Source organism: Drosophila albomicans, chromosome 3 (genome assembly GCF_009650485.2).
Source record: "Drosophila albomicans strain 15112-1751.03 chromosome 3, ASM965048v2, whole genome shotgun sequence".
Lineage (NCBI taxonomy): Eukaryota > Metazoa > Arthropoda > Insecta > Diptera > Drosophilidae > Drosophila > Drosophila albomicans.
Window position 1 is genome coordinate 29,829,090 of NC_047629.2, and position 26,541 is coordinate 29,855,630.

A 26,541-nucleotide genomic window follows, 5' to 3' on the forward strand; every position below is an offset into this window, starting at 1 on the left:
ATTAAAATTAATAAAAATTGAAATACATATTTGTTTGAGTTAAGTTTAGATGATATAAATTTAATTACATTGTTTATACCCGCTACCCATAGGGTAGAAGGGTATTATAACTTTGTGCCGGCAGGAAATGTATGTAACAGGTAGAAGGAGGCATCTCCGACCATATAAAGTATATATATTCTTGATCAGCGTCAACAGCCGAGACGATCTGGCCATGTCCGTCTGTGTGTCTGTCCGTCTGTCCGTCCGTCCGTATGAACACCTAGATCTCAGAGACTATAAGAGATAGAATAATAATTTTTTTTCGACAGCATTTGTTATGTTTGCACGCAGATCAAGTTTGTTTCAAATTTTTGCCACGCCCACTTCCGCCCTCGTAAATCAAAAAAATCGAATAACAAGTGTAATTGTAAAACTAGAATTGCGAATTTTGGTATATACAATAATAAGTAAAGTATTTATGATTCCTGAAAATTTGGTTGCAATCAGATAAAAAGTGTCGAAGTTATTAAAGAAATACTTTTGTATGGGCAAAAACGCCTACTTACTAGGGGTCTTAGTTGCTTTGGCCGACAATCTAGTATATTGTGCCGTCTATGATATATTTTGAATGCGGTACTATATCGATATACCAAATATACCATTTGGTATATTTTTAGTGTTTTAGTATATTTGGTATATTTTAATAATAATACCCCAAAATATATTTTTAGTATTTTTGTAGTATAATTGGTATGTTTTGAGAATAATACCGCAAAATATAATGCTTTTATTCAAAATGGGTAGCGGGTATCTTACAGTCGAGCACACTCGACTGTAGCTTTCTTACTTGTTTTTTATTGGTTTATTTAATACCTTAATACCTTTTTTCTTGACAAATTCGAAAGGTAAATTACTCGTATGCTTGTGATCCCCAAACTCATCTATCATATAGTATAGACTCATTCACATCCAAATCAAAAGCCACACACCACGCACAACTCACACATATGCCGAGAGTATATACACTCGATTTAGGAATAAGCATTATATTTACACGTATGTATGTAATAAATGAATTATAATAGTTAATTGTTAATGCGAGTTTAGGAGTGCAAACCCTAAAGTTTAGTACTGATTAAATATACGCAAATGAATTTATAAAATCGGTTTATATACAGTTTATACATATACATTCATAATTCTATGGTATACGTATACCTAGCGAGTGCGATGAAAATAATTATACCTAATAAATAGTATTTATAATAGGACTAATACTCGATAAAAAAAAAAGAAACAAAAATTATCTGTTCTGTGGTCAGTTATTTCGAATATCATTCGAGGCATGCGTGAAATTAGATCAAATTATTGTATGTACTGTACATTTGTAGAACTTGATTGAACGATTTAGAACGCGATTAGAGATAGCTGTGTTTTCTGTACAATACTGAATTCTATACTCTATATTCATAAACAACAAAAGCAGATATGTCATTTAATGATGAAGTGTCGTTTACAATAAGTGTAATACAAACTCATTTGTGCATTTTCCACACTGGAGTTTCATGCGAATACAATAATAATGGAAATGTACCCTAATCAAATAGTACTATCTATAATCATATATTACAATATTAACGGATATGTGTTTGTTGTATTAATGTAATGTTGCTATATGTTTTATTGTGAAATCTGTTTGTACAAGATGTAGAAGAACATATCCAAAAGTTTTATAGCAAACTTTCATGTTTATCATTTACAAATGTTCAATTGATTTTAAAGCAGCGAATTTAATCGCAAATGATAATCTGATTCAAAAAAACGTGGATAATATTAGGATGTTAAGCAGTCTGTACATAACGTTGAGTTAATTATCGATTTATATCTGATAATTTATCACTGCATTCATATACACACAACATACTTCAGCATATACACACAGACTACGTATATTTGTGAATTAACATTAAGATCTGAATAAAGAATGCTAAAGAATAATAAGATACAAGAGTATATATAATGTTAGGGAGTTACAGAGTTGGACTAAAATAGTTTGTTTGTCCGTCTAGTTGTTGACTGCTATTTGCACAGCTTGAAGAAATCTTCTTTATAACTGGAAAATATGGTTCTTTATGCTGTAGGCATTTTTTGTGTGGAAGATAACCTTTTATTACTGTTATAATAAATGAGAATGCTAAAACAAAAGCTTAGAAGTAATCTTCCTGGCGGACTACTTCAATTTAGCTAATTTAAAAGACGACCTCTTCCTATTTTCATAATAAATAAGAAGGCTGAAAAAATGAAAGCAAAAAGAATATCACTTGAAAGGCAGCTTAGAGGTAATCTTCATCAAAGTTCATATATATGAACCTATTCCAAAACTGACGGGTTTTTTCAATTTAGCTAATTATTATGCAAAAACGAGAAGAGTCGAAAAAGCATACGAAAGATAGACAACTTTGAACAACAAAATGTTTTATTGAAAATAACAACTTGAAAATTTTGTAGGGCTATAACAAAGCAAAGGCGATATCTAGTCGACCTCTTCGATGGTTGGACCACCGCCACCGCCTGCTCCTGATCCACCATTGGCGCCGTTTGGAGCCGAGGGTGCTGACATGCCAGCATTTTGATAGAGTCTGTTCACGATGGGATTGCAGATGGCCTCCACCTCTTGTTGTTTGTGCTCGAACTCTTGCTGTTCGGCCAGCTGATTGTTATCTAACCAGCTGATGGTCTCATTGCACTTCTGCAGAATGGTGTTGCGATCCGAGTCACTGATGCGGCCGCGCAGCTGCTCGTCATCGAGCATGGAACGCATGTGAAAGCAATAGGACTCCAATTGATTCTTGGCATCGATGCGATGACGCTGCTGCTCATCCGCCTGGCGATACGATTCCGCCTCGTTGACCATGCGTTCGATATCGTCCTTCGACAGACGACCCTTGTCATTGGTGATCGTAATCCTATTTACCTTGCCCGTTGACTTCTCCGCTGCACTCACATTCAAAATGCCATTCGCATCAATGTCAAATGTAACCTCGATTTGGGGCACGCCACGCGGAGCCGGCGGAATGGCGGACAACTCAAATTTGCCCAAAATATTGTTATCCTTGGTCATAGCACGTTCACCCTCAAACACCTGAATGAGTACACCGGGCTGATTATCGGCATACGTGGTAAAGATCTGCGTCTGCTTGGTGGGTATGGTGGAGTTACGTTTGATCAGCGTTGTCATCACACCGCCAGCTGTCTCAATGCCCAGCGACAGTGGAGTCACATCCAGCAGCAACAGATCCTGCACAGCCTCCGAGGTGTCGCCATGCAGTATAGCAGCCTGCACAGCAGCGCCATAGGCCACCGCCTCGTCGGGATTAATGGACTTATTAAGCTCCTTACCGTTGAAAAAGTCCTGCAGCAATCGCTGCACCTTGGGTATCCTCGTGGAGCCGCCAACCAGCACAATATCATGGATTTGACCCTTGTCCATTTTGGCATCACGCAACGCCTTCGCCACCGGCTCCATTGTGCCGCGAAAGAGATCCCCGTTGAGCTCCTCGAAGCGAGCACGCGTCACCGACGTATAGAAGTCAATGCCCTCGAACAACGAATCAATTTCGATGGTCGCCTGGGTGGATGAGGACAACGTCCGCTTGGCACGCTCGCAGGCGGTGCGCAGACGACGCACTGCCCGCTTGTTCTGGGTGAGATCTCTCTTGTGCTTTCGCTGGAATTCCTGCACGAAATGATTCACCATACGATTGTCGATGTCTTCACCGCCCAGATGCGTGTCGCCGGCGGTGGCCTTCACCTCAAAGATGCCATCCTCAATGGTGAGCACCGAGACATCGAAAGTGCCACCTCCCAAATCAAAAATGAGCACATTACGCTCCCCCTTGCTGCTGTCGTGCTTGTCCAGGCCATAGGCAATGGCTGCCGCTGTCGGTTCGTTGATGATGCGCAGCACATTGAGTCCGGCAATGGCGCCCGCATCTTTGGTCGCCTGGCGCTGCGAGTCATTGAAATAGGCGGGCACCGTGACAACGGCATCGGTGACAACGCCACCCAGATATGCCTCGGCGGTCTCTTTCATTTTGGTGAGCACCATCGAGGAGACTTCCTCTGGGTAGAAGCTCTTCTTCTCGCCCTTGAACTCCACACGAATCCGTGGCTTTCCATTATCCGAGATGACCTCAAAGGGCCAGTGCTTAAGATCGCTCTGCACCGTCGCATCATCGTATTTGCGTCCAATCAAACGTTTAGCATCTGCAAATTGGAACCACGTATAAGAAGGCAACAAAAAAAGACTCCAGGCAGGTGTAGGCACAATATTGTTGGGCTTATCTTTATTTTAACTACGAACACGAATAAAGTGTGGACGGGAAACAGATTATATAGATATCGAATTACACAATTGTGCTAAGAATTAAACGTATGGAACGTCAATGGGTCGGGACGGGTTTTCAGGACAGATTTATGTGGACTCTGAGACTGAAATGAAAGTATAAGAAAAAGAAAGAAGTCTTAGCATTAGACCTGCTCTGATAAGAAATCTTTTAATCTTTAATAAAAAAAACAGAAGAGTTTTGAAAGAAATTCTAGATACAATCCGTCAATAGTTGGATAGTGGTTAGATCGAGTATGAGATGATTAAGTAAGAAAACGGAAATTTAAATGTTTACAATATCAAAATCTTAGGCTACTGAACAAAGAAATTCGCAGAAATAATAAAGAAATTGCCCGATAATAATTTGTATATCGCTTATCCGTTTTTTAGTCGTTTAATCTAATATTTAGTCTTAAATTAGTGCATTATTTTAGGAACTTCCTAAATAAAAACAAACCTCAATTATAAAGAATTTAGTTTAAATGTTTAAAGAAGCATTCCCTTGATAACGCATCCACACGACGGTAGATGGCGCTCAAGGTATTGACTCAGTTGGCAAGTCAAAATATATAAAATAAAATGTAAATATGCTATTTGTAAATATTTGTGCTCAGATCTCACTCATTTTGGGTGCAACGGTGCAAATGTCGACACAGAAACGAGCTGACACAAATTATGCTAATAAACAGATGAATGCAGAAGAGTCTCAGACACGCCACGGGTGATGCAGCGGCAAGCAGCAGCAACAAAAGTGGGTGTTGGCGGGGGGTTGTTTGAGGAATAAGCCAAATAAAAAAAATACTTTTAGGCAACTACTTTTAGCTGCCCGAATAGCAGAACCAGATATACTACATTTTGTAGTTCCCAAAATAAATCGGAATAAAAAAACAGAAACAAATGCGAATTGTGCGCGGTTTTTTCATTCATGAACGTGTGGCAAGTAAATTGATTGCAAGGTGGTGGATGGTGGCAGGGAATGACTGCAAACTCACCGAAAATTGTGTTATTCGGATTCATGGCCACTTGGTTTTTGGCCGCATCGCCAATAAGACGCTCCGACTCCGTAAAGGCGACATAGCTGGGCGTGGTCCGATTGCCCTGATCGTTGGCAATGATCTCAACTTTGCCATGCTGAAAGACCCCGACACACGAATATGTTGTACCAAGATCAATGCCAACTGCTGGTAATTTGGGCATATTCTCGCTGTGGCTTTAATTAGACCACAAACACAATGAAAGCGATGTCAAGGTCCGCCCAAGTTTCCGAGTGAAATGATCGAGAAATGAGATGTAAATCAATGTTAGCTTGTATTTGGATGGTTACACAACAAAATCTCAGCATAACTTACCTAAAACTCGAGTTTCCCTTCCCTCCTGCCACCAATCACCAGTCTCGCTTCTTCACACGCCCAATCCTTAGGCGTTTAGAATGCGAAACGATATAGATATAGGGATATGATTAAGAACAGCAAAACGAATGTCAAAATTCGCAGGAATTCAAGTGTTTTCTCTCTTTGCAGCTCCACAGCGTCTGCCTTATATTATCACGTTGCCAGAATGAGAAATTATAGTACTCATCGAATCATTCAATCGATCTGATTGCCAATATCTCGAACATGCGATCCTCACGAGCCTCACAATAAAACTGCCGAACTTATTGCAATCGATGCAAGCGCTGCAACAGTAGCATAACATAACAGCCCACTGTTAACATTACACTGTTAACGTAATTAGGCTAGACACATTACGCAGCCTTGAGGCTGAGGCGTGTACTTGGTACCGCAATAAAATGTACCGTTTTCGCCCCAAGTACCGACGCTAAAATACGGTACAAAATGTTCACAGCTTTATTTCCAATGTATTGTAATGTTAAAGTACCACAAATGAGTTAGAATGGCGGTCTGTCTATGCCACATTCGTCTGGTTTCTTGAACACCAGGGCATAAGTGAGTACGGGATGAACATTGGCTTCTGCTGATGCCGTCGAAAGCAGCGAATGTGTTGATGGACTTTCCATAAATAACATTTCGCCATCAAATTTGCTCCAACGTCCACGTTTCAACTGCTCCTTCACATACATCAATTGTGTATTGATCTATTTGGAATGCATTGTGAATGCTGTAAACAATTTAAATAGTATGCCAACCTACCATGGGCACCAGCAGAGGAGTGTGGCAGCAATTGAAGAAATCGGCAATAAACTGTCGAATGTTTTCGGGCTTCTCATTAATCACCTGGTGCATTATAACGCGTATAATTGCCCGTATCTGAAATGATCATAAAATGGCAAATAAACTAGGTTAAATGAAGCGCGCAAATATATTTTTGGGATGGTTAAAAATAAAATCAATTGATTATATTCGTTGTGTTTACTAGTTATTAAATTAGTGCCTACTGAACAATATATTAAAAATTTAAATTTAATTACGTGCGTGTATTCTGTGAATGTGGGTCATATGTGTGGAACGCATGTAGTTTACATTGTGTATTCCAGTTTGAGTGTGGAAGTCTTTCATACCTCTGGATGCTCGCTCAAATACGCCCAGTTGCCCTTGCGCAGTTGCTTCTGTATGCGAGGCAAGGTGCTGTAATGTCTTATGGCATTGGTATCCCATTTACCCAGATCCAAGATCTTCGATGATTGACAATGACCTTGCTTATTCATATTTGTATTTTTTTAAATTTTTTATCACAAGAATTTTGTTTAGTTAAGGTTGTCAGCTTGTATAAAATTGAGTAAAAATGAATTTTAAATCAATGTGATTATAAAACAACATTTTTGTGTACAATGTATATAGATAAACACATTGCGAGAAAATCAATATCAATATCTTTTCTCTATTTACTCATTACACTTAATATTTGGCTGAGGGCAAACACCAAACTTGAATGTACCTTGAATTCGGATTCAAGTTGTTTGGAACACTTGTCGATAAACAAACAACAAATTGAATACCAAATCGCTATAAAACCGACGAAAATTAATTCAAACTATATAGTACAATTGTCTCAGCTTAGCAACAATTACATCATGAAATACTCTCTAGTGTTCATCATCGCAGTCTTTTCCATCATTGTGATGGCCAATGCAAAAACAACGCACAAGAAAACCTCATCAACGTCAACTTCAACGTCGACAACAACAACTGCGGCTCCGGTTAAATTGAAGCTCTGCTGGGCGGGAAACAACTGGTGCAACTTGTCTGGATCAACCAGAACTCAAAGATGTAAACCCTTCTTTGGAATCTGGAAATGCTATTATTACTAAACAAAATGATTACAAGAAATAAAGTACATTTAATGCAAATAATCTACATTTCTTAGTTTCAAATAGTAGTTTTTGGAAACAAATATATTTTACTATTCATTCTGGACTTTTGAATAAAGTAACTTTTACTCTTAAAACACTATTCTTAAATAGACATTCATCTCATCATAATGTGCACATTATTATAACTATTTAAAACGTAATAATTACAATTTCGGAGCAACAATCATTTATCAAATGATATGTGTGGCCTCCTCTTCAGAATCGCTTTGATCTGTAAATAGATTAGGATTAGCATTTAATTAAATGTGTTAATTGAAAAGACAAGGGATGATTTAAGCATACTTTGTTTTTTGGCCGCAGCTTGTTTTTTGCCAGCTTTGTTCTTTCCCCGATTTGGCTTCGATTTAGTAGCCTTGGTGTTCTTCGCTGCGTTTTCTTTAACAATTTGTTCAGTATTTTGCTGTTCTTGTGTGACATCATTTCCTTCTGGCAGCCAGCTGCTGTCATCCTTGACAGCTGGTTTCTGACCAGCTTGCGACTGCTCTTCAATTGTCATCTTCTCAGGCTTTTGCTCAGACTCTGCTCTGCTGGCTTGGCTTGGTTGCACTGCATCCACTTCCATCGGTTGCTCTTGCTCCATCAAACGTTTGAAGCTGAATTTGCTCAATGAGCCGTCAAGTAGATCAATCAAACCGGCCACATGCTTGGATTGCTGTCGTTTCTCCATATCTAGCTCCAATGCTTTGCGCACGAACTGCACGAGAGCTTTTGATCTTCTGGCGGCGCTGTGTGCGCACTGCATGATGGTGCGTACATTGGTGGGTGCAGTGCCACCCGCATTGAGTGTGCACAGCTCTTGGTATGAATTGAAGCTCAAGACAATGATAGAATCGGCAGCATTCTCCTCCAACAGCGTGGGATCAACCAGCGGCTGTGGAGTACTTTTGTACACACAATACGTAACGCTGACGGGATAATGCAGAAAGAGTAGCGGCATGAGTTCCCGTTCCCTTTCGCTATACGTGCGGATTTGATCGTCAATATACGAGACATCGGGACGTCGAAAGTGCATCAATGCTGCCAGCGTTGCAATTGTGCTAGCATCTGCAAAGTATAACAATAAATCACAAGTGTGCTATAAGTATGAAGTGAACTACTGCTCACCATAAAGATTGCCATCATGATTGAGCACGTTGATGTCCACACGCACACACCACACATGCTGCTCAACGGCAATGCATAACGACTCCAGATCCAGGCAGCGAGAACTACGAAATGTTCGTTCCAACAGTGAATTGAGTGTCAGGGAGCGCTGATCGTACGTCGCTTGTGCTTCATCTAGATATGACACTCCTTTGATGTCCACATTCAAGTGCAGCGTGCCTTCGTTGGGTCGTGCACTCGTTGGCGTGCCGATATCATAACTGACTTGCGCCAACACCATCGTGTCACCCATGGACACTGTGACTGTGCCCCAATCGGCGCCAAAATTGAGTTTTACATCGCGAAATTCACTAGTTTTGCGGCCATCGAAGCGCGTGTTTTGTTTCGCAGCACTCTGTACAAAGACACGTTCGGGTTTGGATTTACCCGGTTCAAATAAATTGGCGTTCATAAACATTGCGAGCAATCAATTGTCGTTTTTGTTTTGTGCCGGCATTTAAAAACGTGCTTCAATCAGGGCCGCACAAGCACAATCATAACTTTCGATAGTGCAATCGTATGCATTGAAACTTATCGAAGCACGGCATTCATGATATTGAAAATCATTTTATTATTTTCTTTTATATATAAAATTAAACAAAAAACAAAAAAAACTCAACACATATATGTATAATCAATAATTTATTATTTTAATTTATTTATTAAATTAATAGGATAATTCGAGACATAAATTCATAAACATAATAAAACCATCATAATTACAATATTTGCCTACTTCAAAAAATATCGTTGGTTGGCCTTAAAAGTAATCGATAGTTCTATTTGCTATCAACATTTTTTCACCTCTTGCGGTCACACTGTTACGAACAATTGATACAATTGGACAAAGATTTACACAAATCTTTTTAAGCAGGAAACATGAATTAATTAACAGATTAATTAGCACAAATTGTAACAAAGTTCAGCCACCGTTCAACATAGAATCCATTGCCGCATTAAACAATGGTAAGTGATGGCGCAAAGCCAACAAAAACAGATCGTCAGTGTGGCGTGCCCGGAAAAATGGAATGTGCATAATAATTGGACCAAAAATAGATTTGACCCAAAAATGGTTACATATGAACAAAAATCACACGTTGTCGCATGCTAATAAATGTTAATGTGTCTTTATATAGGCTGTTTTAGGAGCCCAATTGGTTATCACGCTGGTGATGGTCAGCGTCATTCAGAAGCTAAGTCCACATTATTCTTTCGCCAAATGGATATTATGCCGCACTGGGCTCGTTCGCTATCTGCATCCCACGGATGACGAGCTGCGCACTAAAGGTGGCGTGCCCAAGGATCGACCCGCCAAGGGAAAACATAAGCAGAATGGCATTAGTAATGGCGCAGGATCGCAGCAATTCCATGTGCCCCGGAGCATAGAAGTGGAGCTGGAGACGTCGCCAGTGCTGGAACGCGATGTGATTCATTTGCGTTACTTTACCGAATACCAATGGCTAGTGGATTTCAGCGTCTATGCCGGAATCGTTTATGTGTGCTCGGAAGTCTTTCACTATTTCTATCCGTTGAAGCAGGAAATCAATTTGAGCATGGTGTGGTGTCTGCTAGTCATATTCTTTGCATTGAAATTGCTGTCTTCCCTAACTGTGTTGTACTTCCAAAGTGAAGAATCAATTGGCGAGCGTTCCATGGTGATAGTCGCCTGTCTGGTTTATTTATTGATTGCCATGATTGTACTCATCATCGATGAACGTATTCTGGAAACGGGCTTAGAAGATGCCTACACCAGCTTCAATGCAAGCGCCTCCAAGTTCCTAACCGAACAGGGTCTGCCCTCATCGTAAGTATATATTTTTGTATTTTATTTCATATATCATAGGATTTTTGATTTTTGCAGCGGACCCGCCTCGAAAATTGTTGTCAAGTTCTTTTTGGCTTTGAGTTGCGGTCTCTTGGGCTCGCTGTTTACGTTTCCTGGTCTGCGAATGGCCAAAATGCATTGGGATTCCCTTAAATACTGTCGCGGCAATCGCATATTGCAGGTGCTATTGAATCTCAGCTTTATACTGCCCTTCATCTTAGTCATATTGTGGATTCGACCAATTAGTCGTGACTATTTGACGGTGCGCGTTTTCGAGGGCATGCAACAGCCACTGTGAGTAATACTAGTAATGAGATGAAGGATCATATTTGCTAATCACTGTATGGCTGTATTAACTTTCCCTTCCTGCAGATTGAAGCCCCATGTTTTCGAAACTTTGCGTCTGTTGCTGGTTGTGTTTGTGGTGATTGTGCGATTCGCATTGATGCCCATCTATCTGCAGTCGTACCTGAATTTGGCCTATGACAAGATACTCGATTTGCGCAAGGAAGCTGGTCGAATCACCAATGTCGAATTTCAAAAGAAGGCAAGCTCAACTTGAACTCCAAAATGATACGTCTGCTAATTTCACAATTCTTTCCGCAGATATCCTCAATCTTCTACTATCTTTGTGTGGTAACCTTGCAGTTTGCTGCCCCGCTCATCTTGTGCCTCTATTTGACGCTGATGTACAAGAGTCTCGGTGGATTCAGTTGGGCCGGCATATTTAAGGAGAGTGTCGTCTTGCAGCACGAATGCGCTGCCGATTCGGATGTGGCGGCTGCGTTGCCAAGTGCCGCCGAAGCTCTAGAAGCCAATGTCGAACAGGAATTCAATATTTTAGAGTCGGCACAATCTTTGCAGGCTTCATTTACTAGTCTAAAAAAATGTAAGAACTTGAGAATTCAATACTTTTACAATCTTATATTATTTTACAATACTTTTAGGTGTTCTCTACGGAAGTGTATAAGGGATTTCTGGGTTTTGCCACCTGGTGGAGTTACTTTACTCTCTTTGCCACTTCATCGCTGGGCATCGTCTATCAGTCGTATTTCAATAAGACCTAATTGAAGCCATTAAAAGTCAAATTCACACCAAAGGCACCACCCATATACATATAGTACTAAATTAATCTAGAATTCATGTTTCTCCTGAACTCGTTGATATTGTTTTTGATAGTCAAACCATAGCTCTGTTGATCTAATTGGTTTTTTCTACGTACGCTGTACTATTTGTAAATAATAATAATTTATATATGAACATTTGTTTACTAAGTTTTTAGTAAACATATTTTTAATCACTCACAAGTAAAATCTTCAAATTTATTCATTGCGTTTTTTGTTATCTTTAACATCGTTGGGGTTTCTCGCTGTCAATTAACAGCTGCCCTTTACTAATGTTGTCTATATAAATGATGCTGTTAGCTACCAGCTGCCTTTATCTTTAACAGTGTTGTGGTTTGAAGTGACGCTGTTAAATATAACATAATCAACTACCCTTTAACAGTGTTGTGGTTTTACCTCTCTGTAATTTATTATCAGCTACCCTTATCATCAACATTGTTGTGGTTTTAGTTGCCAGTGTAAAGTTAGACATTATTTCCAATTTGAAAACACCATTTATTGAACCTTAAAGGTTGTCTTTAAAAGTTGAAACAAGTAACAAATCAAGGGGAATCGTAGATAATGACCTGCTATTAGTAAGCTAAATTCCATTCATATATTAGTATATGCATAAAGTATGTATGTATGTATATATATGTAATATAACCATTAAGTGGCCCATTTAGATTTTAGCAATACCAATCACACCGCAACCAATGCGTGCGCCAGCATTGCCAGTTGTCTTGCTCAACTCGTGGCCACCCTTGCCAAGATCATCGGCATCCGCATGGACCACAACAGTGCGTCCAATGATGCTGTTCTCGCCAAAGAGAGTTATCTGGCTGTCGGTGATATCGACCGCAGTGGGACCGTCGCCGCTGGCCGTGATGTTGCCCAAATCGCCCAAGTGGCGCTCACCGTCTGTGGGTGCACCGTGCTCCTTCTTGTGGGGGTTGAAATGGGGTCCTGATGACATGCATCCGTTGGTGTTGTCGCCAAACTCATGCACGTGGAATCCATGCAGACCTTGCGCCAGACCAGTAACTTCTCCCGTTACTTTAACGGGTGTACCAGACGACTGAAATTGAAATAGATCAAGGAGAGAGTGAGAGAGAGATATACGAGGTATCAGATAAAGCTCTGGACAAATTTGATAAGCAAAACTAGGTGTAATCATGACTACAGAATGCTACTCATTTATAAATGTGTGTGTATGTGAAGCCGCAACAAGTGCGCATTGTTGTTTTGATTATATAATTCTGCATTTGTTAAATGACACAGCACAAAATATCTAAGTAGCCAATTGAAATTCAAGTAGCAGCGCAACAACAACACATCTCACATACATATGCATATGTGTATGCTTTAAGAGAGCTGTGTGGTGCGGTGTGAACGCCGGCACTTTGACCTTAGCAATTGCTGTCTGCCATATTTTTTTTCTTTGCATCTTGTTTTCTTCTGTACTAGCGGTAACTTACCTCCTGTTCGAAGAAAACGGTGCCCTTGGCATCGCCATTGATAACGCAAACAGCTTTGACCACCATTATTGACTTTTAGCTACTGAAAGCAGAGTTTAAGTTATAACACGAGAAACTTGTAGAACTTTTCGATCGAACAACTCGGTCGGTTTGGGAATGCAGTGTGGCAGCAAGTTCAGTTTCCAAAATATGCCATTTAATGCCAAACATTTGCAATGAATGAATGGCACCTGGCTACACTGTATATCGTAAATTGGTATATTTGGAAATGGCGCGTAATCTTATAGAGCTTTCGATACATTTTAATTTATTTTAACGGTTTTCAATAACTATATTAAATTACTTACAAATCGTATAGAGACTTATTTGAGAACTTAAATACAAAACTTTGCGAGTTGTGGGTTAATATATCCAATAATAAGTTCTTTTCAAATTATCTTTTTAAATTGTAATGTGTTATCGATTAAGTTTTTGTGTGTTCTTCAACACTTTTAATGTGCGTAAAAACAAAGAGAAAAGTCAGCTGCAAAATTGCCAAATCAGAGTTTATTTTATGACTGCCGGTTTGGTAATAAATACATAAATTATTTCTCGCGATTATTTCTTACTTATCTCAGCGATTGCTTATCGCTTTATTTGTTCAAGAAACAACGCTTTTAGATTAGTGGAGAAAACTGGCGCACAAATTCAGTACATCGTTCAAAACCATCATGACACAAGCGGCCACAACGCAAAAATTATCGAAATTGCGCGAGCTGATGCAGCGCGCCTCGACTGCACCAGAAGCATCAGGAATATGCGCATATGTGGTGCCCTCGGATGACGCCCACCAGAGCGAATATCAGTGTGCACACGATGAACGACGTGCCTTCATTAGCGGCTTTACGGGATCGGCGGGAACGGCGGTCATAACGAATGATAAGGCACTGCTCTGGACGGATGGACGGTATTATCAGCAGGCGGAGAAGGAGCTCGATAGTAATTGGACTTTGATGCGAGATGGATTGGCCACAACTCCATCGATTGGCGCCTGGCTAGGCAAGAATTTGGCCAAGGGCAGCGCTGTTGGCGTTGACCCACGTCTCTTCTCCTTCCGATTGGGCAAGACCATAGAGAAGGATTTGAATGCAGCAGAATGCAATTTGGTGGGCATCGAAAGCAACTTAATTGATGATGTTTGGGGTGACGATCAACCGGCTCGCACCTCAAACAAAATCATAACGCTGCAGCTGCGCTTCTCTGGCAAAACGATCGCCCAAAAATGGGATGAAGTTCGTCAGCAGATGACGGTGCAAAATGCTAGTGCTCTTATCGTTAGTGCTCTGGACGAGATCGCTTGGTTTTTGAATTTGCGTGGCTCCGACATCGATTATAATCCAGTATTTTTCGCCTACATGATCATTACCCATGACGATGTTGTGCTCTTCGTGGATGGCCAAAAATTGCCGGATAACATTAAGGAGCATCTAAGCGAAAACAATGTGCAGATCACCGTACAGCCCTACGAGGCTATTGGTGATGGTGTCCGGAAAATTGCTTCTAATGCCAAGGGCAAAATATGGATATCATCGACAAGCAGTTTGTATTTGAATTCGCTTGTACCAAAGTCATTGCGGCATCAGGAGATCACGCCCATTGCTTTGCTCAAGGCAATTAAAAACCAGCAGGAGATCGAAGGATTCATTAATAGCCATATACGCGATGGTGTTGCACTATGCCAGTACTTTGCCTGGCTGGAGGATGCTGTGCAGAAAGGTCAGCCGGTAGATGAGATGTCCGGTGCCGACAAATTGGAATCGTTTCGCAAGACCAAGGATCATTACATGGGCCTCAGCTTTACCACAATTAGTTCATCGGGTCCAAATGGTTCGGTGATTCACTATCACCCGGCAAAGGAGACCAATCGTCCAATCAACGATAAAGAGGTTTACTTATGCGATTCGGGCGCTCAGTATATAGATGGCACAACCGATGTAACAAGAACCCTACACTTTGGCCAACCTACGGACTTTCAAAAGGAGACTTACACCCGTGTGCTAAAGGGTCAATTGGCACTCGGTTCGACGGTATTTCCCACCAAGATTAAGGGTCAAGTTTTAGATGTACTGGCTAGAAAATCTCTATGGGACATTGGTTTGGACTACGGTCATGGAACTGGTCATGGTGTTGGGCATTTTCTCAATGTCCACGAGGGTCCAATGGGAGTTGGTTTCCGTCTAATGCCCGACGATCCTGGCCTTCAACAAAACATGTTTATTTCAAACGAACCTGGATTCTACAAGGATGGCGAGTTTGGCATTCGCATCGAGGACATTGTACAAATTGTGCCTGCCCAGGTGAAGTACAATTTTGCTGATCGCGGTGCACTCACTTTTAAAACAGTTACCATGTGCCCCAAGCAAACAAAGATGATTATTAAGGATCTGCTTACCGAACAGGAGATTAAATTGCTTAATGATTATCATAAGCTGGTTTGGGAGACACTTTCTCCGCTCTTGTCGCAGGATGCCTTCACTCTAAATTGGCTTCAAAAAGAAACCAAAGCCTTATAATAATCATTATTCATCTATGCATTTTATCATTTAATATTTGTATTGCAGAAACACAATGTTCAGTAACCGAATTTGTTTAATCTGATTAAATCATATATTACATTATTAAAACCGACTTTTTTAGGAGGGAAGATTTTAATATCTAAAAGATTGGTGTTACAGGTAAAATGTTTTAGATAAGTTTTTAAAAACATGGAATTAGCAATGTTTGAGATGACGCGATGTTTATTATTTTTGTGGGCATAAAGTAATATTTTGCAAAAACCCATAAATTTTTTTAGTAGGCACATTTTATTATGATAAAGTATAGTAATAAAATTATATACACAGTAAATTTAATCTAAAATGTTTTTTGTCAGTACTCAGTTCTGAACAATTGGAGTCTACAAAAAAGCTAGAAAATAAAGTTTTGTAGTTAACAATTTCAAGGTATGTGGAACACTTATCGCTTATTTAAAAATGTATGGTCTCAACATAAGCATGTAAGATGTATTATAGTCTAAAAAATTGTTAAATACATTAATATAATGGTATTAATGGTATTTCCAGAGCCTGAGAATGGTTGGTATTTCTTCATGGTATTTCCTTCGGCTACAACGATATAAGCTAGTATTTATTTGTGGACCGTATGGTATCGTTCATCATTAGCGTCGCGGTCACACTGCAGTGGCAGATGTTCGGAGCACGCAATTTGTAAAAAGTATATTTTATTTTCATCTATATTTACTTAAAAATGCAATTAATCTTAAAATCGCGTCGTAACACATAAACTATGCTATACAGTCTTAATTAGCATTCACAAATATATCTAAATTGTGAATGCGTAAATAGTGTGTGAAAGAAGAAAGTGCATCAAATGCGCGCGCATTTTTTTCTCTTGCCGCCGCATCGTTTTGTGAAAAGTGCCACATTTCAAAAGGTAAATGCCCATTGAATCCTGATTAACTTTGGATTCAATTGCGGTCAATTCACATGAGAAAGTAACTAATATTGTTATACAATTATTGTGCCAGCTTTGCACTAAGCCTCGCCCATTGTACTAAAGCGAGCCTGTACCAAAAAATCTAATTTTAACATCATATGTATGAATGTTTTTAATCGCATTGCAGTTGAACCTTAGCAGTTGAAAAATAATGGAACCATTAACCTCCTTGAATACAGCGCATAAAATAAACAACAGCTACGATTCGGAGCCATCAACGGGCAGCGGGGTAAGTTCGTATTAGCTAATTATAAATAGAAAAGTGTTAAAGAGTCATGTTTTATGTGCTGCAGTCTTCGCTCAGTGAAAACAATGAGGGCCCAATATCTGACGAGGAGAATATGAATCTACCATATCTGCTGAAGCCAAAACCATTGAGCAATGACAATGCCACCAAATTGAGTTTGCTTGGTAGCCAGGAGTCGCAATTTCGTGGCTTTGGTGACAGTCCCTATGGCCAAGTTAATAAGCGTCTTTACGGCTCGCAACTTCAGAACTTAAAGTTGCCCGAAACGAATAGCAACCAAACAGTTGCTGCTGCCCCAGCGAAACAAAAATCGTCGCCAGGCATGGTTGTCTTTCCTCGCTTCTACAATAGCATTCTTGAAGAGAATAGTTGCAATGCCGTCGACATGGCAGCTACATCTGCGCAAACAGAAAAAGAAGCGGTTGCTGCGCCAACGGACAGCTTGTCCTTTAATGGCAAAATCAAAAGTCTGACTGAGATGCCAAGCAGTTCTCACATATCCATTGCAACGATCTCCTCAGAGACTGCTCCCCAACAACAAGAACAACAATCACAACAGCAGCAACAAGAACAGCTGTCGGAATCATTTATATTTAAGAAGATCAACAACGAACGCTCGCCAGATTTGTTTGCCGACAGCGATGATGATGATGACGATGACCAGACGGACAAGGGTCTGGGCACAACGCTGGAGGATTTACCCGAAGCCCTCGAGGAGAGCCAATGCGTAAGCGAAGCGCCCACAACAAGTCACAATGCCAGCGCACGTTACTCACTGACAGCACCAACGGAATCTAGTTTTGTGTGCGATGAGCAGACGCAAGATGTGCAGCTGACGAGTGGCGATCCACGCGCTCTTTTTCTGGAGAACTGCCGACGGGAACGTGAGCTCTACAGGCGTATACGTCGCTGTCTGCAGGGTGTGCGTCCGCCACCCACAGTGACCATACCGGACACCGATGTCATCAGTGCTGTAGTCAGCATGAAATCCAAAGTGATCAACTTTCTGGTCAGCAGTGAGACCAATGTCGGCGATGCCACACCAGCATCCAGAATTGAGGATAGTGGCATCTGTGCCACATCTTCGCTGTTCAAGCCTACGCATAGTCTGGTTGAGGCGCAGAACATGAGCTGGCGCGAGGTGCTGGGTGTGCGTCATCACGGGCTAAGGTAAGAGCGTCATAGAACTTCAATTGTGACGATGTAACTAATAACCTAATTCACCATTGCAGCTTCAACTTGAATAAAGCTGCCGAGCAAAACGAATACCTCAGTCTGTCGGTGGTGGAACGTTATGTGGGCGCTGAGACGGCCACTTCCTATGTGCGTTCACCATCCAGTGCCAAGAAGCGCAACATGCGCATGAAGTGAGTATTGTGATTGGCTCTCAACTTCACTGGGCAGCTAAACTGATACTTTTTCTTTGCAGAATGCTCACTCAGTCGCCAGGCAATCGCCTTAGTCATTTAGCCAAGCGACGAGCCATCTTCTCCTCGGCCAATTTGGCGACAAACTCAATTAAACTGAACAGCTCCATAGGGCCGCAAATACTTCTGGATAAAAAGTAAATATAGCTCGCATTTATTATATATTAACTTAACATATATTAACCATAATCTTACAATCAACAGAAAAGATCGTAATAAGCGCAAAGCAACACCAAAACGTAAAACGCCCGGCAGCAAAAAGAAAGGTATAATATAATGAAATGCAAGTTGTGAAAACAATCCATACTAAATGTTGAATATTTGCAGCTCGAAAAACTCCGTCCTCCTCAGCACGCAAGCGTCTGTTTCGCACTGATCTCATCAAGCCAGGACCATCGCGTGAAACCTCGAAGCGCGCCCTATTCCAAAGTCCAGCCAAGTCACTGCAACAACAGCAGCAGCTGTTGTTCCCTCCCAAGCCCCTGTTCAAGCCAGAGATTGCCAATCGCGTGGAGAGATCGAAGCGTGCACTTTTCTCGCCCGACAATGGTTGCCAGCAAAGCACTCCCAGCAGTGCCACTTGCGTTAGCAATCAGCTGGAATCGCTTCTCAAGCGCAAACGCAATGCCCGCGACGATGAAGATGCTGCTGAGCTGGCCAGTCAGAGTAGCAAATTGTTCCGCGCTGGCAGCGCCTTTGGCAGCGGTCTCACGCCACGCGCTCTCAAGATCAAGAGTCAAAGCTTTTGCATTGGAGCAGGTTCCTCCACAACATCGCAACAAAATGTTGCTGCCAACATGCAGCCATCACCATTTGCCAACACGCCGCGACTAAGCCATGGTCTGAGTGGCAGCAGCAGCACTTTGGCCTCCAGCACAACACCGACGATCAGTAAACTGCATCGCGCACATTCTGAAATGAGTGCCACACCTCAGAGCGCCATGACAGACAATCAACGGAAGGTACGCTTTGAATTTTCCATAATATACAGCCTTAAAATATTAACATTTTACTGTATTTTTATGTAGAAACTGCTGTGGGCCGTTTCCCAGGCGCTGCAGGAAAAGAAAATATCTGCGAAGCATGAGAATTTCCGGCAACATGCGGCGGACTTGGCGCGTATTGTTAAACGCATCTTTCAAGAATTTTACCTGGGACACACAACCAGCAACAGTGAAACATTGCTTCGGTTAGTATTGGAATTATTCCCGCTTTTTATTACCTGTTTATGACTCGTTGCTTAACTTATGCAGGCTAGCCAAGAAGTACGCGTTTAGCGTGATAGCGGGCAAGCAGCCTGATGACATCTACCTGCAGGCACGTAGTCAGGAGAGTGAAACCAAGCTGCAATCAAGTGCACGACTCTCAGGCTACATTGGACCCGAGGAGTTTGCACAACGAAAGCTGCTGTTGTCGCAGAACTCATCGCACTCGCTATCGCAAATGTCGCTTACGCACAGCAAGACTGATGGATCAATGCAGAATTTATTCGGCAGCGAGAACTCCATCGATTCATTCGGTTTCAGTCAAATGAGTCAAGGAGCTGCAACCTCAAATTCAGCTACGCAATCCAGTCTAATGGAACGCATTTCAGAGGATCTTTTTAGCAAGCAACTGCCCATCCAGCCAAATCCGTCATTGCAGAACAGCTCGTCGAAGAGTAATTTGGGCGGTTTGGCGCTGAGAGAGAATGTGCACTGCGAGCAGCGAAGATCGGCACAAAAGAACTTCACCGGCAAGGATCAGCGAAACATCAGTCCGTACTTTGGTGGCGGCAGCAACAGCAACGGATCTGGGCGCAAGTTGCCCGTCACAGCAACTGTTGTTAGCGGCGAGTCCAGCGCTAAAGCGAAGCGCCAAATATCGTTTGATAGCTAAAAGTTTTTTTTTAATTTGATTATTTTTATTTCTTTATTGGTAAAAGTACCAGGATCATAAACTATTTATTTTTACAAAATGTTCCAAATTTCACGGATTGTTTTTAGCGTAATTTATTGAAATTTCCGGTACTTTAATCAAATGGAGATAAAGGACGACTACACACACAACATTAACTTAAAACACATATGATTTGCAATATTTTTCGCTGAAGTAAAAGGTAACAAATGAAATGATTTAATACTACTACTAATTGATGCTAAATGTAGGTTGAACAATTTACTGGCCGCGCTTAGAATGATAAAAATAAATTGTAGATGGAATAGCATACTATAAAAATAAAGATTCACTCAATAGTAACCACTGCGATTAATGTAACGTTTCACCAAGTTGAATGAGACTATGTGGAAGGCCAAGGCGACCAGCAAAAGACTGACACAGTCTATCCAATAGGTGTATTCGGCGGTGCGGAAGGAGGCCTGTTGCAGCACCTCCAAGCCGCTCTTGACACAGGGATGCTCATCGTTGACAGGGCAATCTGTCGAGACAGAAGTTTTAGAAAGCAAAATATGATTATGATGTAGTGATATCACCTATGTTGTCAATGTCAATCCAGTAATTGTACATTAGTGCCTCGTTTGAGTAGAAGAAGAGCGAGAAGTACTTGAGCACGGGCACCGAATCGACATTCATGTAGGTGCCGCCAAAGATGAGAAAGATCAGATCGAAGGGCGCAGCACACTCCGATGCCATTTTGTCGGTCTCAAAAAGGCTGGAGAGAAAAACGCCATAGCCGACGGCGGCAATCGCCGACAGACTCATCAGAAAGCCCATGGTTACGTAGAGAAGAAATCCGCGTGTATAATAAATGGATGCATAGATCACCGACAAAAACATGTAGCCCTTGAAGAAAGCCGCCGGCACAAAGGACACAACTAAAGCCACATAATAGGCGGACAGACTGTAGGTGCCTTCGCCCACTTCTCTTCTGATGATAGGTAATGAATATGGAAAAATGTACGTGACGCCGTAGCTGAAGGTGAAGATCATCTCGTTGCTGAGCATGAATATGGAGCCGCCCACATCTTGGATGGTGCGTTGCGTCAGGCCACCCACACCGGAGTACATCAGAGAGAGCGTCACCGCGGTGGCCATGAAGAAGCCAAAGCCAATCAGTCCATCCTTAATATTACGCAGATCCTCGGTCATGAAGCGTATGATCAGCAGATACACCTGATATATCCAGCGTATCTTCTTGAAGTTCTGCACATGCTTCAGATAGTCACCGCTGTAGTTCCTGGCCAGCAACCAGCTGCCGGTATAGAGACCATCCGTCTCATGCTCATACCTGATGCGAAGCTTTTCGCCAGCGTTCTCCTTGCCATGGCTGTCCACCAGGGTCTTCAGATAGAAGTCGGCGGGATTACAGTTCAGTGGCAGCAGGAAGCCCATGCTGTATGAATTACATTTAATATTTATTTTATTATATAACTCCCGTGTCACTTACTCTGTGAAGAACTTGGCCGCCTGCTCTGTGCGACCCTGATAGATAATGCGACCGCCATCCATGAGAATGATGTGCGTGAAGAGCTCAAAGATGTCCGATGTGGGCTGGTGAATCGAACAGATGGCCGCCTTCTTCTGTGTGCCGTTGGGACTATTGTTGAGGACGCTCAACGTGGGCAGCTCCTTCATGGACTGCAGCAGACTTTCATGGGAGTTTTCCACAAATTCCATTTCAATGGAGTTGCTGCCCGAGCTGTTGCCATCACTGGGCGTGCCAAACGAATCCTCGCCATAGACCTTGCTCAGCGAGTGTTTCGTAATTCGTCGCCGTGTGCAGAGATGGCGGAGTGTCTTGATGACGGAGTAGGCACTGAAGCTATCGAGTCCCGTGGTGGGCTCATCGCAGAACAGAAAGATGGGATCGGTGATGAGTTCCTCGGCCAAACTGAGACGCTTTCGCTCGCCGCCCGACAGCTGCTGGATGCGTGTGTGTGCCGCATCCCTTAGTCCCACAGCTAAGAGAAGATCCGAGACACGCTGACGCTTCTCCGCCTTTGTGGTTTTGCGATGCATCTTGAAGTGCGACTGATTCGGAGGAGTAGACAACTTGGCGCTGTTAATGCCAAAGAGACTAAGAGGCAAAAGGGAAGTCTTACCATAAAATACAGATGCTCGTAGGCGGTAAAGGTTTTAACATTGATCTCAAACTGTGGCAGAAAGCTGGAGATGCGTGTCATCTGATCCCGTTCCATGGCCATGCCGTTTAAAACCACATCGCCGGTTAAATTACCGCGCAAACGTTGCGAAATCGCTGCCAATAATGTGGTTTTGCCCGCCCCCGATCCGCCCAAAATGGCGATGAGGTCGCCGGTTTTGAGGTGACCGCTGACTGCGAAGAGCGAGAGTAACCACATCCACATCACACCACAATTATTTTTCAATTGGGCAATCAAATTCCACAATTCGAAGTGAACTCTTACCGTCATGTAAAATTTGAAGCTCCTGCTTCTTTTTGCACTCATTCCAGAAGCTGTAGTTGCTCTGCTCCTGGGCTGGCACATAATAGTTGAGCTGCTTCCACTCCAGGCACAGACCCGACTGTGCACTTAAATCCTCTGCGGACATCGTAAAGATGCAGCTGCAGCTGAAGAGTTCAACGCACGACAAATAAGACTATCTCAGTTTTATTTTTTTTTTTTGTTGGGTTATTGTGCTCGATGTGGGAACAGCATCCGATACTAATCCAACACCCACGCTTATCGCTTATCACTCTCGAGTTCTTTTTATCTTATCTTTTGCACTATTTGCTTTAGCATTTTGTCTGTTTGGCTCACACGTTACATCCACTTTCAGTCCGGAGGTAGAGGGAAACCTTAAATCTGTAACTGTTCCGTCCGCTTCACAAAAGTGCCGCTCAAAACCGATCCGAGAGGGCAGACAACGAACCGTTCGCGACAACGAATCGACGGCAACTGTGGCATGTCGTTGATGGCAACGTGGTTTTCTACCCCCAGCTGCATTTGGCCCGTAAGTAACATTAAACTGTTGACCGCATTTCGGTTTTAGCAGCTAATTGTCGCTTATCAATTCACATTTATAGTATTCCGACCAGATGCGCCATTGACTCTTGACTGCCTCAGCGGCAAACAAACAAAGACGGAGGAGTCTTCTTCTCTCTGTCTCTCGCTGTCTAAGCTCACACAACCCAGACCCATTGAAGAAGTGTCTGGCTAGGCGGAGACAGAGCAGTCTTGTTGTTTACAATTCAATTAAATCATGTCACTAACGTGCTCACAGTCTGAAGGCCAATACACCGCTAAATAAAATGGGAATAGAGTAGAACTAATAGACAATCGCATAATCGCGCAGATCATATTGTGGTAAACCTAATCTATTTGTAGTAGCAGGTGAAATTCCGTAAACTTGTAGTATTCGAATTAATAAATAATGACTGTGCTATCTGTGTTGAGTAATTATCCTCATATACATCATCTAATTATCTCTCTAGTTTAAGACCTAGGTTAGTACTCACTAAATACTTTTGAAATTACATAATTGCACCTTATTCTCACGGTTCATCGCCTGCTTAATTACCTCTTTGGATTTGTCTATAGAGAAATTCTTTAGCTTATTTAATTCAATTCAAAATTATTCGTATAGAATCGTAAATTTTACTGTGTTTTTGACCTGATTTCATGATACTGCAAATTATTTGCGCTGAACCAAAAATAGGGAATTAAACTCTTAAATTGTCGGAGATTGTGACAGTACAGTAAATTTAGACTATAACGAATTTACATAATCTGAAGCAAATTATTAATTGCATCTGTGAAACTTCTTAGAATATGAAGGTATCAAAGTATAACAACATAGTATTTAATTTGAGTATTCAAACTTTATTCATGCTTGGCATGTTCATTAGTAATAGATGCTGAGCACCTTGTGGAATGGAATATACTCCAATTCGGCGGCGTGCTCACGTCTGTAATCCCAAAGATACTGATCAATTAAAATGGAATTCACACTCCGTGTGTCCACCTCTGGATGTTTTTCCTTTAGGATAGCCAGCACAGCATCCTTGACTTCTTCGATGATGTAAATAGAGGCGCCTCTTATTTCAACCTCCATGGCATCGCCGTTCTGCAGTATGGTATCCTTCTTAAGCAGTTCCAGCAATTCTGGTGTGTACTCCAAGCTTCCAAAGTGCACTAAGACCTGAGGAACGCGATAATCCGCAAACATGGTTACTTTTTCGATGTCCTCGAAGTATCCAAGTCCTTCACCACAATAACATGACCACAAGTCACCGACAAGGATTTGAGCACGCTTCAAAATCGAAACACGTTCGCCAGCAAATTCAGCCTGATCCCGAAAACAGGAAAACTCATCCACAATGAGTTGCAGCAACTTTACAGCTGAATTGTTGGCTTCCTTCACCACATTCTCAAAGCGTCCTTGCCACTTGGTCAGCAGACACTCGCCCACCTGATGAAGGCACTCCAAACGCTTCTCTAGCAAGGGAATCTGTGTGGTAGCATCATCCGGACGAAAGATCTTCTCCAGCGTTGCCAAGTCGATTTTGGCATAAAACTCGGGATTCGTTATATCCAAGCCATCCTTCATGGCTCGATTTATAGCTGCGCACAGGGCAAAGTAGCCGGTGTATTCATTCACCTTGTACTTGGTGTAGTTATCTAAAATGTGTATATTATAAATATATGTTATGATAACTTAGGTATTACGAAACTCACGTGGCGTCCAGAAGCAAAAGTTGAGGGTGTCCACAATGAAAATCCAATTGGCGGCATAATCATCATTGGGTGACGGATGAAGCTCATGCTGTGAGAAATTGGCCACAGCAATGCGCTTATCTATCGTTTGTACAGTTCAAAAGAGAGAAATTAAAACATGTGATGTGTTTATTTTGTTATTCACTTACCAAGAACGCCGCTAACAATCTCCTCAACAAGACGTTCAATGCCGGAGGGCAATACTTTTAAATATTTCGCATGGCGCACAATGTGCTCGCCGGATTCTCGGGGATTTAGAGTGGTGCTCATTTTGCTTATCTTGGAAAGTGTTCGTTTAATTAGACTGGCTCCTCTCATATCGATAATTTGATGCTTCCGTTGATCAACGCTGAAGGGATGGTGTAAAATCGAATTAGTTTTCCCTCGAGTTTATTAAATAATTTAAATAAAACGAGCAAATTAAGGTTTTTAATTAAATTTGCTATCACATTTTAATTGTACATTTTAATATTTGTATAAATAGTTGGCTGTTGAAAATTCATATTTTAAATTGTGCGCTCAATGTTGCATTTTTGTTGTGGTAATCGATATACAACTTAATTTGAAATAGAATATTATCATTAACTTATAGACTTTTATATTATCAATTTAGGTTGACTTTAAACATAAAACTTACTTTCGCTGCTAGTATAATATAATACATTGCTTTAAATAAATGCAGATATTTAATTATAGTTGTTAATAAATTAAGTAAATACATTTTCAAATTGTGCGCAAATGTTATCGATAAGTACGGCATCCAATATCATAAATGAGTTGGCAGCTCTTTTTGAAGCTGCGCAAAACTGAAACGCAAAATGCTCACTTTAACCGAATGTTAATTCCAGTATAACTGGCATACGTTAACAGAGAAATTCAAATGTGATATACCAACAATGTTAATCTGCGGGATTTAGAGTAAAAATTACGCAATGGCGCCAAATGCAGAGTTTTCAAATATTCTTGTTGGTTGTGTCGCTTGTAATACCTGATAGACAGGGTGTGCGTGTAATTTTGATGAGCATGCATATCTAACGAACTCAGCTGCCAACTAACTCTTTCCCTTTGTGGAAGGTTAATTGTCAACGACATGACAGCCGAACCGTAGTAAGCTTCATATCCTTGCTTTATGACACGCGTAATTCGAGTCAAAATATGCAATTAAACAAAAACTTCTTGACTGTAAAAATATTTGCATAACTTGAGCAAACAAATGTCGGGGTGTCACGTCCTCACAAGACAATGCTAAGTTGTTGTTGAACTTGTCATTATAAGCTCTCTCTCTCGCTCTCTGTCACACACACACACATCACGCATATTCGTCTACGCTTCCTACAAACTAACGCAAGGGGGTTGCGCTGGTACTTTACGCTAAAGTGTAGATTAATAGCTTGGGTGTTGAGTGTGAGG

At 41.5% G+C, this 26,541-nt stretch overlaps 9 protein-coding genes across 11 annotated transcripts; 3 read left to right on the forward strand and 6 right to left on the reverse strand.

The window, feature by feature from the left end:
- Positions 1–2,436: 2,436 nt before the first annotated feature.
- Positions 2,437–6,118, reverse strand: LOC117568434 (heat shock 70 kDa protein cognate 1). Of its 2 annotated transcripts, none has more exons than XM_034249097.2 (3): positions 5,719–6,118; positions 5,362–5,579; positions 2,437–4,248 (listed from the first exon to the last, which is right to left on the reverse strand). In XM_034249097.2, the coding sequence occupies exons 2-3, from the start codon at positions 5,564–5,566 to the stop codon at positions 2,516–2,518; spliced, it is 1,938 nt and encodes a 645-aa protein (XP_034104988.1). In that variant the 5' UTR covers positions 5,567–5,579; positions 5,719–6,118; the 3' UTR covers positions 2,437–2,515. The 2 variants fall into 2 exon arrangements, with proteins under 2 accessions (XP_034104988.1, XP_034104989.1); XM_034249098.2 differs by having other exon boundaries at positions 5,362–5,573; positions 5,719–6,043.
- Positions 6,119–6,193: 75 nt separating this feature from the next.
- On the reverse strand, positions 6,194–7,121 carry LOC117568435 (uncharacterized). Its single transcript, XM_034249099.2, has 3 exons — positions 6,888–7,121; positions 6,520–6,636; positions 6,194–6,464 (listed from the first exon to the last, which is right to left on the reverse strand). The coding sequence occupies exons 1-3, from the start codon at positions 7,032–7,034 to the stop codon at positions 6,258–6,260; spliced, it is 471 nt and encodes a 156-aa protein (XP_034104990.1). The 5' UTR covers positions 7,035–7,121; the 3' UTR covers positions 6,194–6,257.
- Positions 7,122–7,761: 640 nt separating this feature from the next.
- LOC117571044 (exosome complex component RRP45) lies at positions 7,762–9,332 on the reverse strand. The gene is made up of 3 exons (XM_034253011.2): positions 8,805–9,332; positions 7,983–8,744; positions 7,762–7,911 (listed from the first exon to the last, which is right to left on the reverse strand). Exons 1-3 carry the CDS (start codon positions 9,259–9,261, stop codon positions 7,871–7,873), a joined length of 1,260 nt encoding a protein of 419 aa, XP_034108902.1. The 5' UTR covers positions 9,262–9,332; the 3' UTR covers positions 7,762–7,870.
- A 307-nt stretch (positions 9,333–9,639) lies between these two features.
- LOC117572173 (transmembrane protein 161B) lies at positions 9,640–11,993 on the forward strand. Of its 2 annotated transcripts, XM_034254823.2 has the most exons (6): positions 9,640–9,809; positions 9,980–10,647; positions 10,705–10,962; positions 11,041–11,215; positions 11,275–11,554; positions 11,614–11,735. In XM_034254823.2, exons 1-6 carry the CDS (start codon positions 9,807–9,809, stop codon positions 11,733–11,735), a joined length of 1,506 nt encoding a protein of 501 aa, XP_034110714.1. In that variant the 5' UTR covers positions 9,640–9,806. The 2 variants fall into 2 exon arrangements, with proteins under 2 accessions (XP_034110714.1, XP_051860321.1); XM_052004361.1 differs by having other exon boundaries at positions 11,275–11,993.
- A 270-nt stretch (positions 11,994–12,263) lies between these two features.
- Positions 12,264–13,416, reverse strand: LOC117572174 (superoxide dismutase [Cu-Zn]). The gene is made up of 2 exons (XM_034254825.2): positions 13,250–13,416; positions 12,264–12,849 (listed from the first exon to the last, which is right to left on the reverse strand). The coding sequence occupies exons 1-2, from the start codon at positions 13,313–13,315 to the stop codon at positions 12,454–12,456; spliced, it is 462 nt and encodes a 153-aa protein (XP_034110716.1). The 5' UTR covers positions 13,316–13,416; the 3' UTR covers positions 12,264–12,453.
- A 336-nt stretch (positions 13,417–13,752) lies between these two features.
- On the forward strand, positions 13,753–15,896 carry LOC117572172 (xaa-Pro aminopeptidase ApepP). The gene is made up of 2 exons (XM_034254821.2): positions 13,753–13,817; positions 13,895–15,896. Exon 2 carries the CDS (start codon positions 13,960–13,962, stop codon positions 15,799–15,801), a length of 1,842 nt encoding a protein of 613 aa, XP_034110712.1. The 5' UTR covers positions 13,753–13,817; positions 13,895–13,959; the 3' UTR covers positions 15,802–15,896.
- A 561-nt stretch (positions 15,897–16,457) lies between these two features.
- On the forward strand, positions 16,458–20,695 carry LOC117572169 (uncharacterized). The gene is made up of 9 exons (XM_034254819.2): positions 16,458–16,720; positions 16,911–17,012; positions 17,077–18,200; positions 18,263–18,397; positions 18,460–18,594; positions 18,662–18,723; positions 18,785–19,419; positions 19,486–19,646; positions 19,711–20,695. Exons 2-9 carry the CDS (start codon positions 16,935–16,937, stop codon positions 20,333–20,335), a joined length of 2,955 nt encoding a protein of 984 aa, XP_034110710.1. The 5' UTR covers positions 16,458–16,720; positions 16,911–16,934; the 3' UTR covers positions 20,336–20,695.
- On the reverse strand, positions 20,683–23,239 carry LOC117572170 (protein brown). Its single transcript, XM_034254820.2, has 5 exons — positions 22,822–23,239; positions 22,498–22,730; positions 21,843–22,426; positions 20,929–21,788; positions 20,683–20,873 (listed from the first exon to the last, which is right to left on the reverse strand). The coding sequence occupies exons 1-5, from the start codon at positions 22,964–22,966 to the stop codon at positions 20,686–20,688; spliced, it is 2,010 nt and encodes a 669-aa protein (XP_034110711.1). The 5' UTR covers positions 22,967–23,239; the 3' UTR covers positions 20,683–20,685.
- A 971-nt stretch (positions 23,240–24,210) lies between these two features.
- Positions 24,211–25,553, reverse strand: LOC117568372 (queuosine salvage protein). The gene is made up of 3 exons (XM_034248975.2): positions 25,281–25,553; positions 25,093–25,212; positions 24,211–25,035 (listed from the first exon to the last, which is right to left on the reverse strand). The coding sequence occupies exons 1-3, from the start codon at positions 25,447–25,449 to the stop codon at positions 24,260–24,262; spliced, it is 1,065 nt and encodes a 354-aa protein (XP_034104866.1). The 5' UTR covers positions 25,450–25,553; the 3' UTR covers positions 24,211–24,259.
- Positions 25,554–26,541: the final 988 nt, after the last annotated feature.

Bases quoted from the DNA above. Each gene is read 5' to 3' on its own strand.
- LOC117568372 (XM_034248975.2), bottom strand. From the start codon at position 25,449: ATGAGAGGAGCCAGTCTAATTAAACGAACACTTTCCAAGATAAGCAAA. The intron at 25,213-25,280 runs GTAAGTGAATAA...TACAAACGATAG, and splicing joins GATTGTTAGCGGCGTTCTTG to ATAAGCGCATTGCTGTGGCC. The intron at 25,036-25,092 runs GTGAGTTTCGTA...TACACATTTTAG, and splicing joins CTTTTGCTTCTGGACGCCAC to ATAACTACACCAAGTACAAG.
- LOC117571044 (XM_034253011.2), bottom strand. From the start codon at position 9,261: ATGTTTATGAACGCCAATTTATTTGAACCGGGTAAATCCAAACCCGAA. The intron at 8,745-8,804 runs GTGAGCAGTAGT...TATACTTTGCAG, and splicing joins TCATGATGGCAATCTTTATG to ATGCTAGCACAATTGCAACG. The intron at 7,912-7,982 runs GTATGCTTAAAT...ATCTATTTACAG, and splicing joins AGCTGCGGCCAAAAAACAAA to ATCAAAGCGATTCTGAAGAG.
- LOC117568435 (XM_034249099.2), bottom strand. From the start codon at position 7,034: ATGAATAAGCAAGGTCATTGTCAATCATCGAAGATCTTGGATCTGGGT. The intron at 6,637-6,887 runs GTATGAAAGACT...TGATCATTTCAG, and splicing joins ATTTGAGCGAGCATCCAGAG to ATACGGGCAATTATACGCGT. The intron at 6,465-6,519 runs GTAGGTTGGCAT...CATTCCAAATAG, and splicing joins CTCCTCTGCTGGTGCCCATG to ATCAATACACAATTGATGTA.
- LOC117572172 (XM_034254821.2), top strand. From the start codon at position 13,960: ATGACACAAGCGGCCACAACGCAAAAATTATCGAAATTGCGCGAGCTG.
- LOC117572169 (XM_034254819.2), top strand. From the start codon at position 16,935: ATGGAACCATTAACCTCCTTGAATACAGCGCATAAAATAAACAACAGC. The intron at 18,398-18,459 runs GTGAGTATTGTG...TTTTCTTTGCAG, and splicing joins AAGCGCAACATGCGCATGAA to AATGCTCACTCAGTCGCCAG. The intron at 18,724-18,784 runs GTATAATATAAT...GAATATTTGCAG, and splicing joins GCCCGGCAGCAAAAAGAAAG to CTCGAAAAACTCCGTCCTCC.
- LOC117572170 (XM_034254820.2), bottom strand. From the start codon at position 22,966: ATGTCCGCAGAGGATTTAAGTGCACAGTCGGGTCTGTGCCTGGAGTGG. The intron at 22,731-22,821 runs GTAAGAGTTCAC...CGCTCTTCGCAG, and splicing joins GCTTCAAATTTTACATGACG to TCAGCGGTCACCTCAAAACC. The intron at 20,874-20,928 runs GTGATATCACTA...CTGTCTCGACAG, and splicing joins GATTGACATTGACAACATAG to ATTGCCCTGTCAACGATGAG.
- LOC117568434 (XM_034249097.2), bottom strand. From the start codon at position 5,566: ATGCCCAAATTACCAGCAGTTGGCATTGATCTTGGTACAACATATTCG. The intron at 4,249-5,361 runs GTGAGTTTGCAG...TCCAATTTGCAG, and splicing joins TCCGAATAACACAATTTTCG to ATGCTAAACGTTTGATTGGA.
- LOC117572174 (XM_034254825.2), bottom strand. From the start codon at position 13,315: ATGGTGGTCAAAGCTGTTTGCGTTATCAATGGCGATGCCAAGGGCACC. The intron at 12,850-13,249 runs GTAAGTTACCGC...TTTCAATTTCAG, and splicing joins CCGTTTTCTTCGAACAGGAG to TCGTCTGGTACACCCGTTAA.
- LOC117572173 (XM_052004361.1), top strand. The intron at 10,648-10,704 runs GTAAGTATATAT...TGATTTTTGCAG, and splicing joins GAACAGGGTCTGCCCTCATC to CGGACCCGCCTCGAAAATTG. The intron at 11,216-11,274 runs GCAAGCTCAACT...TTCTTTCCGCAG, and splicing joins ATGTCGAATTTCAAAAGAAG to ATATCCTCAATCTTCTACTA.